Source organism: Mustela erminea, chromosome X (assembly GCF_009829155.1).
Source record: "Mustela erminea isolate mMusErm1 chromosome X, mMusErm1.Pri, whole genome shotgun sequence".
NCBI classification, from domain to species: domain Eukaryota; kingdom Metazoa; phylum Chordata; class Mammalia; order Carnivora; family Mustelidae; genus Mustela; species Mustela erminea.
The window spans coordinates 100,423,124-100,439,562 of record NC_045635.1 but is presented as its reverse complement, the minus strand read 5'-3'; the positions used below and the strand labels follow the sequence as shown (position 1 = coordinate 100,439,562).

General features: G+C 36.9%; 1 protein-coding gene and 1 non-coding gene across 6 annotated transcripts in view; one reads left to right on the top strand and one right to left on the bottom strand.

The window, feature by feature from the left end:
* The window catches only part of CUL4B (cullin 4B), a 51,703-nt gene that overhangs the window by 23,954 nt on the left and 11,310 nt on the right, over positions 1-16,439 (top strand). For 3 of the 5 annotated variants that reach the window (XM_032330211.1, XM_032330210.1, XM_032330213.1), the window contains exons 4-15: positions 2,656-2,759; positions 3,632-3,701; positions 4,499-4,572; positions 5,422-5,584; positions 5,727-5,816; positions 6,117-6,199; positions 7,482-7,549; positions 8,694-8,812; positions 9,418-9,610; positions 15,074-15,178; positions 15,664-15,774; positions 16,207-16,298. In XM_032330211.1, coding sequence (XP_032186102.1) covers positions 2,656-2,759; positions 3,632-3,701; positions 4,499-4,572; positions 5,422-5,584; positions 5,727-5,816; positions 6,117-6,199; positions 7,482-7,549; positions 8,694-8,812; positions 9,418-9,610; positions 15,074-15,178; positions 15,664-15,774; positions 16,207-16,298 — 1,272 coding nt within the window. The remainder of the gene's footprint in view (positions 1-2,655; positions 2,760-3,631; positions 3,702-4,498; positions 4,573-5,421; positions 5,585-5,726; positions 5,817-6,116; positions 6,200-7,481; positions 7,550-8,693; positions 8,813-9,417; positions 9,611-15,073; positions 15,179-15,663; positions 15,775-16,206; positions 16,299-16,439) is intronic. The other 2 variants (XM_032330212.1, XM_032330214.1) reach the window with 1 other exon arrangement.
* LOC116583807 lies at positions 12,447-12,550 on the bottom strand. The gene has a single exon (XR_004282911.1). It is a non-coding gene; the product is annotated as a U6 spliceosomal RNA (small nuclear RNA).

The window sequence follows — 16,439 nt, the reverse complement described above, 5'->3', positions numbered from 1 at the left end:
AAGTTTCACTTCCACCCTGTTTTCTACCTGTTTTCTACCTACCTCCCCCCAGCTAGTTCCTCTATCCACAAACATTAGTTTGGGGAGTATCTTTTTCAGTGGTGTAAATAACTGTGTGTTTTTATTATTTTGTCTTTTTTACATAAATGATATTAGACCATGCAGCACATGGTTCAGTCCTTTATACTTTTTAAAAGATTTTTTTTAAGAATTCTTTTTTTTTTGAGTAATACTCAGCACATGGCTTGAACCACAATCCCAGGATCAAGATCGCATGCTCCACTGACTGAGCCAGTCAGGTGCCCCAGTCCTTTGTATTTTTTAATACCTATTATGGAATTTCTCCATAATAGTATTTGAGGAGCTTAATGAAGGGTTGTTAAGGAAGGGAAATTACTAGATCTGGTCTATATATGTTAAGAAGCAGTCAATGCTAACTAGAGAAGCAGAGTGTTCAGTTCCAGTTTGACCTTCAAGACTCACCTTAGATGCTCCCATTCCTGCTTTTCTTGCCTCTAACATCTTAAGTAACTCTCTTAACTAAACATGGAGGAGATTGCATATAAAGCTCAGCTTAATTCTCTCTTTGTCATTATTCCCACTAGCTCTTCATTTTCCTCTGGTCTTTGGGATTCTACCTTTTTACCTCTGCTTAGGAAACCTTTCCTGACTTGCTCCAGTCCTAAAGAGACTGGGTTAGGGCCTTTGCCTCGATGCTTACCCTCATCATAGCACCTAACACAATGTTTTGTAATTCTGTGTTTTCTGATCAGTTTTCTCCTTACACTATAAGCCTCTTCTATGTGTAGGACACATTGCTGGTTGTAAGTACATTAGTTTTTCGGGTATTTAACCATATTGCCTGGTTTAAGCCTCCAAAAGCATTAAAAGAATATGTGGGTACATGAACGAGCACATAGGGTCTTTTTCTCATTAAGGAGAATTGGGGGATGAGATATACACAAATAGAGTATTTAAAATAAGATACAGTATTGGGACGCCTGGGTGGCTCAGTTGGTTAAGCCACTGCCTTCAGCTCAGGTCATGATCCCAGGGTCCTGGGAGTCCTGCATCCAGCTCCTTGCTCAGCAGGGAGCCTGCTTCTCTGCCTCTGCCTGCCACTCTGCCTGTTTGTGCACTCCCTCTTTCTCTCTGACAAATAAATAAAATCTTTTAAAAAAAGATACAGTATTGACTCGGTGACAAGTCAATGTGTTATGATTGGTGATAGTGCCAGGTGAGGCAGTTAAACAGAGCTTATTGGAAGAGGTGGAACCTAGCTGAGTAGTAAAGGAATATGGTATCTTGTGTGAGAAGATAAAGAGAAACACAGCAGAAGGGAATGGGAGAAGAGGGAGCTGGAGAAGTACTGAAGTGGGAAATGTGGTTGAGATAAGTACAAAGACAGAATCTAAGCAGGGAAATGAGAAATGCTGAGAAAATGAGTCCTTCAAAAGGAACATTGGATACAATGAGAAGAATATTAAAGAAGGAAGGGGAAGAGTCCATAGAGAACCAGTGTGAACAGAAAGGCTCAGAAATAAGCATAAATCCACCCTTTAGGTACTTGTGGCCTAACCTAACCCCATGGAAAGTGGCCAGAGGAGAATCAGTGGTCTTATTCCTTCCTCCTTAGCTACTGGATCTAATTGGCCTGCTGTTCCTGGTGAGGTGCAGTGACTTTCCTGCAATGATATAAGTGGTTTTCTTTAAGCTTTCTTTTCATTTGCTAATTTGTTTACTGGCCCTGCATGCTGGGAATGTGACTTCCGAGTAGGGTAAGTATTTATAAAATTCCCACTAACCTACGGAACTTGGATCCTCCCTTAGAGTCAATTTTAATTGATTTTCTGCCTTTTGTTGTGGTGAGGAAGGAATCCTGGTGTTAAACTTAAGTCATTACTAGTTGGAATTATAGATTGTATCAGAGTTCATCCAAAGAGTTTTACCATGCGTGTTGTCTTAAAATTGAAAGTCTTTGATACACGTAACAAGAAACTAAAAGAAATCTGAAGTTTGTCCTTTTGGGATCTGGGTATAAAAGAAGACAAGTTAAACTATTAGAATGAAGTAAAAATAGTCATTTCTGGTGTAATTAATGTTTACTTAATTGTACAAATTCTCAAACCTTTATATTTAAACATTCATAATCTGAAATATTAGAGAAAAATACTTGGTGTTTACATCATATTCCTAATACCGCTAGCAAGAATCCATTGTTCAAAGAAAACCAAACAAAGTGTAAGTTTTAACTCAGTGGCAGTCAGACTGCCCAATCCATCGGATAAACATTGGTGAAACTGTTTTTTAAACTCAGAATGGAATTCTGCTTATGAAAACAATTAACATTTTTAAGAACAAGACAGCATTGATGTGTAGTCATGTTATAAATTGAATGTCTCCACAGGGTAGGACTTGGCTTGATTCTGTCCATCCTTAACCTGAACAGCCATAATAAATGTATTAGTTGGTTTTTTTTGGTACATCGGTTATGAAAAAGTTCACTCACATTCATATTTTGTTACTTTACTGTGTTTTAAATGGTTAAATACCCTTTTTAATAAAACAATTTAAAATATTAAAATAATAAGAATTTGATATAAATTATCAATAACCCCATTTTCTCCTTTAACATATATGTGTTTAATCTTGCAGGCTGTAGAAAATCTCTGTTCCTACAAGATTTCTGCAAACTTGTACAAACAGCTGAGACAGATTTGTGAAGATCACATCAAAGCACAAATTCACCAGTTCAGAGAATATCCTTTTAAAAACCAAAAATACTATATTTTTATCTGTTTCCTCCTTCCTTATCCCTCACTATTTAACCCAACTTGAAATGCAGTTGCCTGTGTTTTGTAGATTTGTTACTGTTCCTTACAGTTCTGGAGAAATAAGAAAAGAGTTGTTGACTTTTCAACTTTAAGTTCCAAGTCTGCATTGTGATGTTAGTGCAAATAAGATGTCCTTATGTCTTTACCCTTTTTGTCCAGACAAATTTCCATTTAAGGAAAAATAATCTAAGGGAAATCGTAACCAACATAATGCTCTCTTATGTGTAAGACTTACTCTAAAATGTATTTAGTGGAACCTGAAACTTTTTTACAGTTTAAGGAATAGCATTTTGTTCTGTAAGTGCTATTTAGATTTTTTTTTAAGATTTTATCTGTTTGCAAGAGGGAGTGAGCACAGGCAGGGGGAGAAGCAGGCTACCCGCTGAGCAAGGAGCCCCATAAGTGACTTGATCCTAGAACCCTGGGATCATGATCTGGGCTGAAGGCAGGCACCTAACTGACTGAGCCACCCAGGCGTGCCTATTTTTATTTAGTGTGTGATGCTCCCTATTTAAGACAAATATGCTCTTACATTTCTTTTTCTTTTTTTTAAAGATTTTATTTATTTATTTGACAGAGATCACAAGTAGGCAGAGAGGCAGGCAGAGAGAGAGAGGGGGGAAGCAGGCTCCCTGCTGAGCAGAGAGCCTGATGCGGGGCTCTATCCCAGGACGCTGGGATCATGACCTGAGCCGAAAGCAGAGACTTTAACTCACTGAGCCACCCAGGCGCCCCTGCTCTTACATTTTTTTTATTATTTGTACTAAGCACTTAAAAATATCCTTGACGTGTCTCAGGGATTCATTGGATAGTGTTCTTTTTCTAAAGAAAATTGATAGATGCTGGCAAAACCATTGCAGACAAATGGTAAGCTGGAAAAAGTATTATGTTTCAGCTAAATATTGTAGTTAAATAAATTTTTTCAAATACGTTGATGTTAGTTTTAAAAACTTTGCAGTGTGGTGGGGGGTAGTGCCTCAATATCCGCTCTTTTTCTGAATTGAACACTAATTTGGTTTAAGTTTTCTAGTTTAAAACTGTAGGTTATAGGGAAACCACCATTTTAAATTGACTTGCACCTTAGGATCATTTTTGTCACACTTAACCAAAAAGTACCTCATTTTTTTTAAAAGTTACATATTTGTCTGTTAGTCGTGATGGATGTCCTACCCACCTACTCCATTGCCTGTGAAGGTACCTGGTGGGTCCTGCCTAGTTCTTCACATCACCACTTTTTCCTTTCTCCTTAATCTGGTATTTTTTTAATACCTTATATTCTGCAAACTTAAAAAAAAATCTAAAAATCCCCCTACCCAAAACCACACATGTACAATTTAGGGCACCTTCATCCTGAATGAGCTTTGTTACTGAGGAAGAATTATATATGTGTCCCCTTAATTCCCTGTTTTTATTTTCAGTTACATCTCAAGTTGCAGAGAAGTCTTAGGACCATTTTAAGTGTCCCTCTTCTAGAAACTACAGCAAGGATTAAGACAATAGAATAGTTTAATAAAAATGATTTGGGCATATTCTCAGGTAGATTTCTTTATCTGTATGTAGTAGTCTAGTATATGTAAAAGTAAACCCTGCAATTTTATTATTTAATCAAGAGCAAATGTTTCAGCTTAACCTAATATAAAAATCGATTTCTTTTTTGTTGGCAGATCATGATCAGGAGCATTTTTCTGTTTCTGGATAGAACTTACGTTCTGCAAAATTCAATGCTACCCTCCATTTGGTAAGGATGCCAGAAAAAAATGCAAAAAAATTTGTTACAAATCATAGTCAAATCTTAATTACACTAATGGAAAGAGAGTAAGTGGTACTATGAATATTCTCCCCAAAACTCAAATTTGGCTTCTAGACTTATATTTATGGCAGTTTTACCTTCTCAGTTATGTTTGCCTAGTCCAATACTGGTGATAGCTAACATTCCCTGAGCATATAATAACTTAAGAAGTTTTTTTGTTAGCTAAGGGGATTAAAGTTTGCTCTGGACTGTCTAGGAGTGTGCATTATTTTGTTGCTTATCAAGAGTTTGCTCATTATCTGCTAACATTGCTATGGATTTTGTTGCTTACCAGGAATTTGCTCATTATCTGTTAACATTGCCATGGAAAATTCCATGTAAACACAAAAATAGAATAGTATAATGAGCTCTTTCCCCCACCTTGTGCCTAGCATCTACCTACAGCAATTATCAGAGAGTTTACTGATTTTTGAGTACTGAAGCAAGATGACAAATGACCAATTAAGCCTTCATTACCAGTACAGTGAAAGCCATTTTGTCTTTGAACTAATTTTGTCTCATGATTTGACCAAGGAAGAAATCCACCAAAGGAAGTAATACAAAACTTAGTTATGGAGAAAGACAGGAATTTAGCTTCAGTTCTCATTAAAGACTAAATGAGTTTCCTGTATGCTTTAACTCTAATAATGTGTAAAATTTAATTTGTGGATTTCATCTTTTTACAATTGCTGCTTCAGATCTTAAGCCCTAATTAACATGCAGTGAGAAGTTAAGCAGACCTCTCTAGAAGTGGTATTGTTGTCAATTAATTTTGATCCTATATATTTTTTATTTTAGGGACATGGGACTGGAGTTATTTAGGGCTCATATTATAAGTGATCAGAAAGTCCAGAATAAGACAATTGATGGCATTCTTCTCTTGATTGAGAGGGAAAGGAATGGTGAAGCAATTGATAGAAGTTTACTCCGAAGCCTTTTAAGCATGCTCTCTGATTTGCAAGTAAGTTAACTTCAATTACAGAGCTGATTGCTATTCCTAGTTTGGTGTTTAAAAAACAGATTCATAGTGCTGTTCATATAGAGGCAATTTAATAAATATTTATTGAATAAATGAACTCCTTTATTTTCATCCCTCCTCCCAGATTTATCAGGATTCTTTTGAACAGCGATTTTTGGAAGAAACTAACCGGCTCTATGCAGCTGAAGGCCAAAAATTAATGCAGGAAAGAGAGGTATTTAAAAATCATGATTAATAAATCCACTATGTCTCACGATAGACCTTACATTCTAGAACACAAGCTGCCCTTGGCATTTATCTTGACAACATTGTGATGCTTTTTTTCTCATTTAGGTGCTCCTTTCTTTTCTCTCTTCTTAGAGGCTATAATTCTGGATCATAAACTATTTATAGTTTATATATGATTCAACCCTGTCACATTGGACAGGGCTGCTCCCGGGGTCTTTTGGACTTGACATTTTCTGAATGATTTATGGGGAGGAAAACAATAATATAAAAAAAACTGTCTTTGTAGGTTCCTGAATATCTTCATCATGTTAACAAACGTCTAGAAGAAGAAGCAGACAGACTTATTACTTACTTAGATCAGACCACCCAGTAAGTATTATATTAGCCTAATAGACTTTAACCAGTGTCGTTGAATCACTTAAGGTACTTAAATTTTTAACAGTTATTTTCTCTATACAAATTTTGTTTGCCCCAGTTAATTAGATTTAATCAGGTAAATCTAACGTGTGTATGTGTATGTGTTTAAAAATTTAAATATAAAAATTTAAATTTAATGTTACTAGAGGAGCACCTGGCTGGTTCAATTGGTAGAGCATGTGACTCTTGATTCAGAGTCATGAGTTCAAGCCCCATGCTGGGGGTAGAGCTTACTTCTGTAAAAAATGAAAAAAAAATTATATTAGAACCTGATGTGATCTTTGAAATCTAAAGGCTGTTTAAAATTCAGTAGATGTTTGGAGGAGAAACTGTTTCTTTGCTTTCCTAAATATTACCGACCAAGGAGTTCCTGTAAGCAGCATAGATAACTACTTTCCTAATAAAAGCAGAGAAACTTGGAAAAAGCCAGCCACAGCAAGACCATGGAAATACTTATTTTTTAAAAAGATTTTATTTATTTATTTGACAGAGGGAGAGAAAGAGATCACAGGTAGGCAGAGAGGCAGGCAGAGAGAGAGGGGAAGCAGCTCTCTGCTGAGCAGAGATCCCAATGCAGGGCTCAATCCCAGAACCCTGAGACCATGACCTGAGCCAAAGGCAAAAGCTTAACCCACTGAGCCACCAAGGCGCCCCCCTTCTTATGGTATGAGTAAAGTAATTCTGAGCACCAATACATTTAAACATAGGATAGGGATATTGAAATTGACATAACACAAGCTATTTGAGGGGTGCTTGGGTTCCTCAGTTGGTTAAGCATCCCTGCTCTTGCTTTTGGCTCAGGTTATGCATGATGTCAGAGTATTGAGATGGAACCCTGAGTCAGGCTCAGGCACTGAGCGTGGAGCCTCCTTGGGATTCTTTCTCTCCCTCTCCTCCCCCCATCTCTCTATTTTATTTTTTTTAAGGATTTACTTATCCACTTTAGAGAGAGAACTGGGGGAGAGGGAGAAAGCAAATCCGAAGTACACTCCCCTCTGAGTGTGGAGCGCCATGTGGGAGCTTGATTCCACAAGCCCGAGATAAATGATCTGAGCCCAAATCGAGAGTCAGGCACCTAACTGTCTGAACCAGCCAGGCATCCCTTTGTGCTCTCTCCTTAAAAAAAGGTGCAGCAGCATGAAGCTGTTTGTTCCCCCACCCCCACCCCCGGAAAGACTTTTAAGTTTTCAGCAAAGTCAAATGTCAGTAATTCTAAACCTTTTTTTCCTTGTAGGAAGTCATTAATTGCCACTGTAGAAAAACAACTTCTAGGTGAACACCTAACCGCAATTCTTCAGAAAGGTAATTGACCAGTTGGTAAAGAGATCACTTTTAAAATGGTAGCAGCAAATAAGTAAAAAAAAAAAATTCTTAAGGATTACCCTTTTGAGAAGTTTGATACTTGTGGCTGCTTTTCTGAGAATGGACATAACCCTTTCTCCCCATGTATCAATGGTAAACTTTGAGGAGATGGTTCTTGGCTTAACTTAAAGATACAGGAACTGAAAATGAGAGGGGTCCACTAACACCAATAAAAAACCCCAAAAGAGGGAATGTGGGAATTCTTTCCTTAATTTGTAAGACCACGGTAGAGAAAAGAATTTCTTCTTACACTAAAGTGTACTTGTATAAAACCAAGGACTTCTTTTTTTTTCTTTGCTATATTTTTTAAATTTTTAAATTTTTTATTTTTTATTAACATATAATATATTATTAGCCCCAGGGGTACAGGTCTGTGAATCACCAGGTTTAAACACTTCACAGCACTCACCATAGCACATACCCTCCCTAATGTCCATAACCCAACCACCCTCTCCCTACAAAACCAAGCACTTCTAATCCTGAGTGGTCATAAGGGTAAACCCTGAATTTTACTTTGACAGTGCCAGAGATAGACAGAAACCTTACTTTCTGTCCAGCCATCTTTTCTTTTATATAAAATGGTATATTTTAGAACCTTAATGCAGAATACTATTAGTTCGTTCTGAAAATCAGATACATTGAATCTTGTTCAGACTTGGCTTATTAATGCATGGTTTTTGAAATACTACAGACCATATCCAGTACTCTGAAATACAGTGATGTATATACTAATTAGTGCAAGATGTAGTATGGCCACTGCACATACGAGTGAGTTATTTATAATGTGTATTTGAGTAAATAGGTTTTTACAAATTGGTTTATACATCTGAGCTACCATGCTCAGTGGCACAAATAATTATAGAATTGTTCTTGTATTTATATAAACTAAGGCTTCCTATATTTAGTTTTCATTTGGAAAGGTGATTTATCTGTTTGGATTTAATAGAGAACAAATCTTTATATTAAAATTCGTAGACTAGTAATAGTTTAGATCAGTATCACAATAATAATTTAACTTAATTTTCATTAAAATGCCTGGCGTTTTTGTTCACTATTTTTAATGGCAAAATGTTTGAAAATCCAGGTTTAAATAACCTCCTTGATGAAAACCGAATTCAAGATTTATCTCTTCTGTATCAACTCTTCAGTAGAGTTCGAGGTGGGGTTCAGGTTCTCCTGCAGCAGTGGATTGAATATATTAAGGTAATAACAACCTGTCATTTTTTTCTCTTATGTCTTAAAATCTATACACTGAGTACATATCAGCAAACATTTCTTACATGTTAGACCCAGTTGTTTTTTTTTAAGTAATGGGAGTTTTGAGGACAGTCAACGTGAGAATGATAGCTGTGTAACAGATCCGCAAAAAAAGTTATCTTACTGATGTCTGATGGGATTTCTAGCTCTAATATTTAGAACAGTGAATGTGGGGGGACAAAAGAGGACTTTTTTGGGGTCCAAAATTTCTTTCCCTTCTTCAGTCTTACACTGAAGCCAGATTGCCATTTAAAAAAAAAAATTAAAACCTGACTAATTTAAAAGTAGGGACAAAAGCCTGGAGGCTCATAATAATGCCCCATTGTAATGCTGTATACCCAGCAGGGGTCATTCCTTCCTTTGTGATTATAGACAAATGGTTATTAGTCTTGATGTTTAATGACTTTATTTTTCTTTTCCAGACTTCCAGAACAGTTTTATTCTAACATTTTGAATTTTAAAAATATGTATACCTACTTAAAATATGATTTGGGAATTGTTTTCATCAGAGATAATCCCAATTTTAAAAAGTGGTCATTTTTGTTTTTTAGGCATTTGGCAGCACTATTGTAATTAATCCTGAAAAAGATAAAACCATGGTTCAAGAATTGCTGGATTTTAAAGATAAGGTTGACCATATAATTGATATTTGCTTTCTGAAAAATGAAAAATTTATCAATGCCATGAAGGAAGCATTTGAGACATTCATTAACAAAAGACCGAACAAGCCTGCTGAACTTATAGGTATTTTTCCAGTCTTTTTTTTTCCCAGCTATTTAATGTTCTTTTACTTATAAAATTTCAGTCAGTTTGAAATTTTGACAAGGGTGTGTAGTTTAACACATTTATTTGGGGTTGCTTAAGAGGTAGTTAGTTTCTAAGAACCTAGATATAAGAAATAAGTCCTTCAACGTAAAGAACATCTCAAGTTCACGTGTCAAACATAATGTTCTTTATAAGATAATACATTAAACCCTATTTGCTCTTATTTATACTAAGCTGGATACCTGTTTTCTAAGCCTGTAGCAATTTAGAGGTGGGGCAGGGTGCTACTTCTAGAACCCCACACTTCATGCTACAAGAGAGGGTAGCAAGAAATTAGTTTCTAGCCTGCAAGGACAAACGTCCAGGACAAAAAATAAGCTTAATAATTTGGGCCCATGTAGTATAAGGCTATGGTATACAGCAGATTTCCCTACCAAACTACCCTTTAATTTCAGAAAGAGAGGTACCCTGTGATGAAAGTCTAGTGTCTTCTGCCAGAAGGATGAAATTTCATTGGTCTACTATTTACCCTTTAATTTTTTAACAAATTTTGCCTTTTACTCTGTGATGCATCTGGTTTGTTTTAATAAGTAGTGTTTAAGATTGCTTAACATCAGTGTGAAATGGACACCCCAGAGGATGGGCGAGGTCTTTCAGCTTTTTTTTTTTTTGAGATGTAATTGACATACAATATTATGTGAGTTTCTAGATGTACAACATAGTGATTCAGTATTTGAATGCATTGTGAAATGGTCACTGCAATAAGCCTAGTTACCATCTGTCCCCTTACAGAGTTAATACAGTGTTTGTGGACTGTATTCCCTATGCTGTATATTACATCCCCATGACTGACTTATCTTATAGCTGAATTTGTACTTTATCACCTTCATCCATTTTGGCACCCCAACCCCCCTTCGCTCTGGCATCCACCAATCTGTTGTCTATATTTGGGTCTGAATTTTGGTTTTGTTCTGTTTTTTAGATTCCACATGTAAGTGAAATCACGTGGTATTTGTCTTATTTCTCTTTCTTCATTTCACTTAGCATAAAACCCTTAAGATCCATGTTACTGCAGAAGGCAAGATTTCTTTCTTTTCATGGCTGAGTAGTATTCTGTTACACACACACCCACACACACCCTTCTTTATCCATTCATCCATTGATGAACACTTAGGTTGTTTCCCTACCTTGGATATTGTAGGTAATGCTGTAGTGAACATAGAGGTGTGCATGTTTTTTTTTTTTTAAAGATTTTATTTATTTATTTGACAGAGAGAGATCACAAGTAGGCAGAGAGGCAGGCAGAGAGAGAGGAGGAAGCAGGCTCCCTGATGAGCAGAGAGCCCGATGCAGGACTCAATCCCAGGACCCTGAGATCATGACCTGAGCCGAAGGCAGTGGCTTAACCCACTGAGCCACCCAGGCGCCCCTAGGTGTGCATGTTTTTGAATTAGTGTTCGCATTATCTTTGTAGTGGAATTGCTCAGTCATATGGTGTGGCTCTGTTAATTTTCTGAGGAACCTGCGTAATGTTTTCCACAGTGGCTGCACCAGTTTGCATTCCCACCAACAGTGCACAAGGATTCCCTTTTCTCCACATCTTCACCAGCACCATTTTTTGTCTTTTCCATACTAGCTATTATGACAGATGTGAGTTGATACCCCAGTATGATTTTGATTTGCATTTCCTTGTTGATTAGTGATATTGAGCATCTTTTCATGTGCTTGTTGGCCATCTGTTTGTCTTTGGAAAAAGACATTTATATCTTCTGCCAATTTTTTAATGGATTTTTTGGTTAAGTGAGTTGTATGGGTTCTTTATTTTGGGTTCTTTATACCCTATAGGATATATGATTTGCAGATATCTTCATTCCATCTTTTCCCAAAAAGGTTTCCTTTTCATTTTGTTGATGGTTTCCTTCTCTGTGCAGAAGCTTTTTAGTTTGAAGTCCTCTGTTTGTTTATTTTTGCATTTGGAGTCAGATTCAGAAAAAAAAAACACTGCTTAGACCTATATCCAGGAGTCTACAGCCTGTTTTCTCTTCTAGGAGTTTTATGGTTTCAGGTCTTCATCCATCCATTAAAAAGACATTCAAGTCTCTAATCCATTTTGAGTTAATTTTTTTTTGTATGGTGTAAGATCCTGATGGGGCGCCTGGGTGGCTCAGTGGATTAAGCCGCTGCCTTCGGCTCAGGTCATGATCTCAGTGTCCTGGGATCGAGCCCCGCATCGGGCTCTTTGCTCAGCGGGAGCCTGCTTCTCTCTTCTCTCTCTCTCTCTCTGCCTGACTCTCCGCCGACTTGTGATCTCTCTGTCAAATAAATAAATAAAATCTTTAAAAAAAAAAAAAAAGATCCTGATCCAGTTTAATTCTTTTGTGTGTGGCTGTCCAGGTTTCCCAATACCATTTATTGAAGAGACTTGACTTTTTTCCCATCGTATATTCTTGCCTCCTTTGGTATAAATTAATTGACCATATAAGCATGGGTCTATATCTGGGTTCTCTATTCATTGATATGTATGTCTCTTTATGTGTTAATACCATACTGTTTTGATTAGTACTATAGGGTTTTTTAAAAATTTGTTTGTTTTTTTAAAATATGGAATGTGGGGCTCCTGGGTGGCTCAGTCATTAAGCATCTGTCTTCGGCTCAGGTCATGATTCCAGAGCCCTGGGATTGAGCCTGACATCGGGTTCCCGCTCGGGAAGCCTGCTTCTCCCTCTCCCACTCCCTCTGCTTGTGTTCCCTCTCTCACTGTCTCTCTCTGTCAAATAAATAAATAAAATCTTTTAAAAAATAAAAAATTAAAAAGATAACTATGAAATGCTTCATGAATTTGTATGTCATCCTTGCAAGGGGCCACTCTAATCTCTGTATCCTTCCAGTTTTTGTTATATATGCTGCCAAAGTGAGCACTGATTACTACAGTTTCGTAGTATAGTTTGAAATCGGAGCATGATACCTCTGGCTTTATTATTTCTCGAGATTAGTTATTTGGGATCTTTTGTGGTTCCATTCCTACTTTTAAATTACTTGTTATAGTTTTGTGGAAAATACCATTGGAATTTTAATAGGGATTGCATTGAATCTGTAGATTACTTCAGGTGGTATGGACATACTAACATTAGTAAGTCCTCTGATCCATGAGAATGATATATTTTTCCATTTCTTTTTCTATCTTCAGTTTCTTTCATCAGTATCTTGTAGTTTTCCATGTACAGGTCTTTCACCTCCTTGGTTAAATTTATTTTTAGGGTGGGCACCTGGGTGGCTCAGTCAGTTAAGTGGCTGCCTTTGGCTTAGGTCACGATTTCATGGGTCCTAGGATCAAGCCCTGTGTTAGGCTCCCTACTCAGCAAGGAGTCTGCTTCTCTCTCTCTCCCTCTACCCCTCCCCTGCTTGTGCTCACTCTCTCAAATAAACAGATGAAATCTTTTCAAGAAATTTACTTTTAGGTATTTTATTATTTATTTTTTAAAGATCTATTTATTTGAGAGAGAGCAGTGGAAAGGGGCAGAGTGAGAGGGAGAGAGAGTCTTAATGCAGACTCCACGCCGAGCATAGAGCCTGGTGTGGGATTCCTTTTTCCGACCCTGAGATCCCGAGCTAAGCTGAAACCAAGAGTCAGATGCTTAATCCACTGCTCTTGTATTTTATTCTTTTTGATGCAGTTGTAAATGGGATTGTTTTCTTGAGTTCTCTTTCTGATAGTTCATTATTAGTGTATAGAAACACAACAGACTTTTGTATATTTTGTTTTCTGCAACTTTACTGAATTCATTTATTCTAATAGCTCCTCGGTCTTTAGGGTTTTCTTCTAGTGTCATGTCATGTGCAGATAGTGACAGTTTTATTTCTTCCTTTCCACTTTGTTATGCCTTTTATTTCTTTTCCTTTCCTAATTGCTGTGATGAGACTTCAATACGATGTTGAGTAAGAGTGGAGATAGTGGGTATTTTTGTCTCATTCCTGATCTTAGAGGAAAAGCTTTCAGCTTTTCTGTTGAGTATGAGATTAGCTGTGGGTATGTCATATATGGCCTTTATTTTGTCGAAGTATGTTCGTGCTATACCCACTTTGTTGAGATTTTTTTATCCTAAATGAATGTTGAATTTCATCAAATGCTTTTTCTATGTCTGTTGATGATCATATGATCTTTATCTTTAATTTGGTTAATGTGGTATATCATGTTGACTGATCTGTGAATATTGAACCATCCTTTCATCCCCTAAATAAATCCCACTTGATCATGGTGTATGATCCTTTCAGTGTATTGTTGAATTCAGCTAGGAGGCTATGTGGAAAGTGCAGTGGTGGTATCTGCCAGCACCTTGATCTCTAGGGAGCATATTAGCTGTATCCTGCCTCTCCAGCTGATACACCCTCAGGTCAGCAAATGTATCTTTCACACATAGTGTAGGTCCTTTTCAAACTACTGTTTTTTCACTGGGTCTTGGGGTGAGCCAGGCAATAAGAGGGTCCCCTAAGAGTGGACTCTCCATTTCCTTTAGCACTTTGGGATCCCCGGAAATCAGTTCTGTTGGTTTTTTAAGTCAGATGTTTCAGGTGCTTCTTTCTGTGGTGCAGATCACTGGGGCCAGGGTGCCTGAAGTAAGACACCAACCCCTTATTCCTCCAAGAGAAGCACCTGTCTGGTGAAATCTTTCCCTATTGTGTGTTGGTATACCTGTGTGGTCTCTGCCTCTCCTACCTATCTTGATGTGATCTTCTTATCCTTTGTTGTGGAGAACAGTTCATCTAGTTTTCAGATGTTTTTCAAAAGGAAATGTCCTGGGGCGCCTGGGTGGCTCAGTAGTTTAAAGCCTCTGCCTTCAGTTCAGGTTATGGTCCCAGGGTCCTGGGATCGAGCCCCACATTGGGCTTTCGGCTCAGCGGGGTATCTGCTTCCTGCTTTCTCTTTCTCTGCCTGCCTCTCTGCCTACTTGTGAACTCTGTCTGTCTAATAAATTAAAAAAAATCTTAAAAAAAAAAAAAAGGAAATGTCCCATGTAGCTGTAGCTGGGAGTGTGTTCATGGGAGGAGGTGAGTTCAGGCTCTTCCTATGCTGCATCTTGGACCTCCTGACCATCTTCAGGGGCTTTGATGACTCCAGCATGGTTCTGTATACACTATCCCCCCTCCCAAGATACCACTACCCCATTTTAATATGCATCAAGATAGTGGAAGTGGAAAGTACATTATGGGATCCAGGAGACTTGGGTTTGAGTTCAGGCTCTGGTATTTATTAGCTCTGTGGCAGTGAATAAGTCACTTGCTGTCCTTGACTTTAGAGACTTTAAAAAATGCATGTATACCTCTGGAACATTAAAAACTCAGTGTATCACACTCCTATTCAGGTATATATAGTGTCTGGTACCTTACAGATACTCATGATCCCTAAATATGATCACTAAACAATGAACTTTCCCCCCATTTTAGCTAAGTATGTAGATTCAAAGCTTCGTGCAGGCAACAAAGAAGCTACAGATGAAGAACTTGAAAAAATGTTGGATAAAATTATGATCATATTTAGATTTATCTATGGTAAGTGTTTTTTAAAATTTTTCTTTTGAAACAGAACTCTCAGCAGAGAAACTATCAAGTATAGTCAATCAGGAGGGACGATTTATTTGGGAGTTAGATATTGAAAATTGTATTATTTTTGTTGCATTTAATTCATTAGGGTACTTGAGGAATATTGCTTAATTGCCTTATGCTACTACTTATTCCATTTATTAAGAGCGTTGATTTTTGCTACTTGTTTTAATTTCTGTTGATGCTAAAGCCACCAACTGACTAAAGTTTTTTTTTAAAGAAAAGTTAATGCAGTCTTAATTCTTTACAGCAAAGAACTTTTGAAATAACCAACATAGTATCTACCTCTAATGTCTGTTGCATAATGAACTTGGGCCAAACGTATAAATTTAAATAACTTGGAGTAATGGTGTGATTTATTAAGCACATTAGAGCAATTTTTGTCAGAACTTTTTATTGGACTCTTATGAGTTGTATTTTATTATTTAACATAGGTAAGGATGTTTTCGAGGCCTTCTATAAGAAAGATTTAGCCAAGCGCCTGCTAGTTGGGAAGAGTGCATCTGTAGATGCTGAAAAATCGATGCTGTCCAAACTTAAACATGGTATGATTGTCATCTTTCTGTTCCTTTTCTTTGATTTCTGAGGGAAAATGTTGGCTTAATTTTTGCTCTTTAATTGCCTCTTTGATTAATCATTGTTCATATGATGAAAATGTAAATTGAGTAAGCTCATGAGGTTTCCAACCTAGTGTACATATCCAGAGCTGCTGCAGTTTTTTTTAAAAAAATAAAGCATTGTTCTTGTTTTTATTATTTGTAGAAATATTTCCATTTATCTTAAGCCTAAATAGTAGATAAGGTTACTGCAGGATTAAAGAGTTTGACTCTGAATTAGTGGGGCATACACTTTAGGGTAAGGATTTTTTCATTTTTGTGATAATATTTCATGCTAAAGTAAGTTTTATATTTCTCATTTTCAATATTCTTTGTTTTTACCACTTTAAAATATTATAAATGTATAAATATTTTTAATAGAATGTGGAGCTGCTTTCACCAGCAAACTTGAAGGAATGTTTAAAGACATGGAGCTTTCTAAAGACATCATGATTCAGTTCAAACAGGTAAAAGTGAGTTAAACTCTTAATTTCTCAAACTTAACTATATTTAGTTATCTTCTTGTGATTTGCACTGAAGAGGATAAATAGAAACCTGTATTTGTAAATACGTTATAGCAGCTTAGATGATACTCACATTAGAGCGAAAAAAAT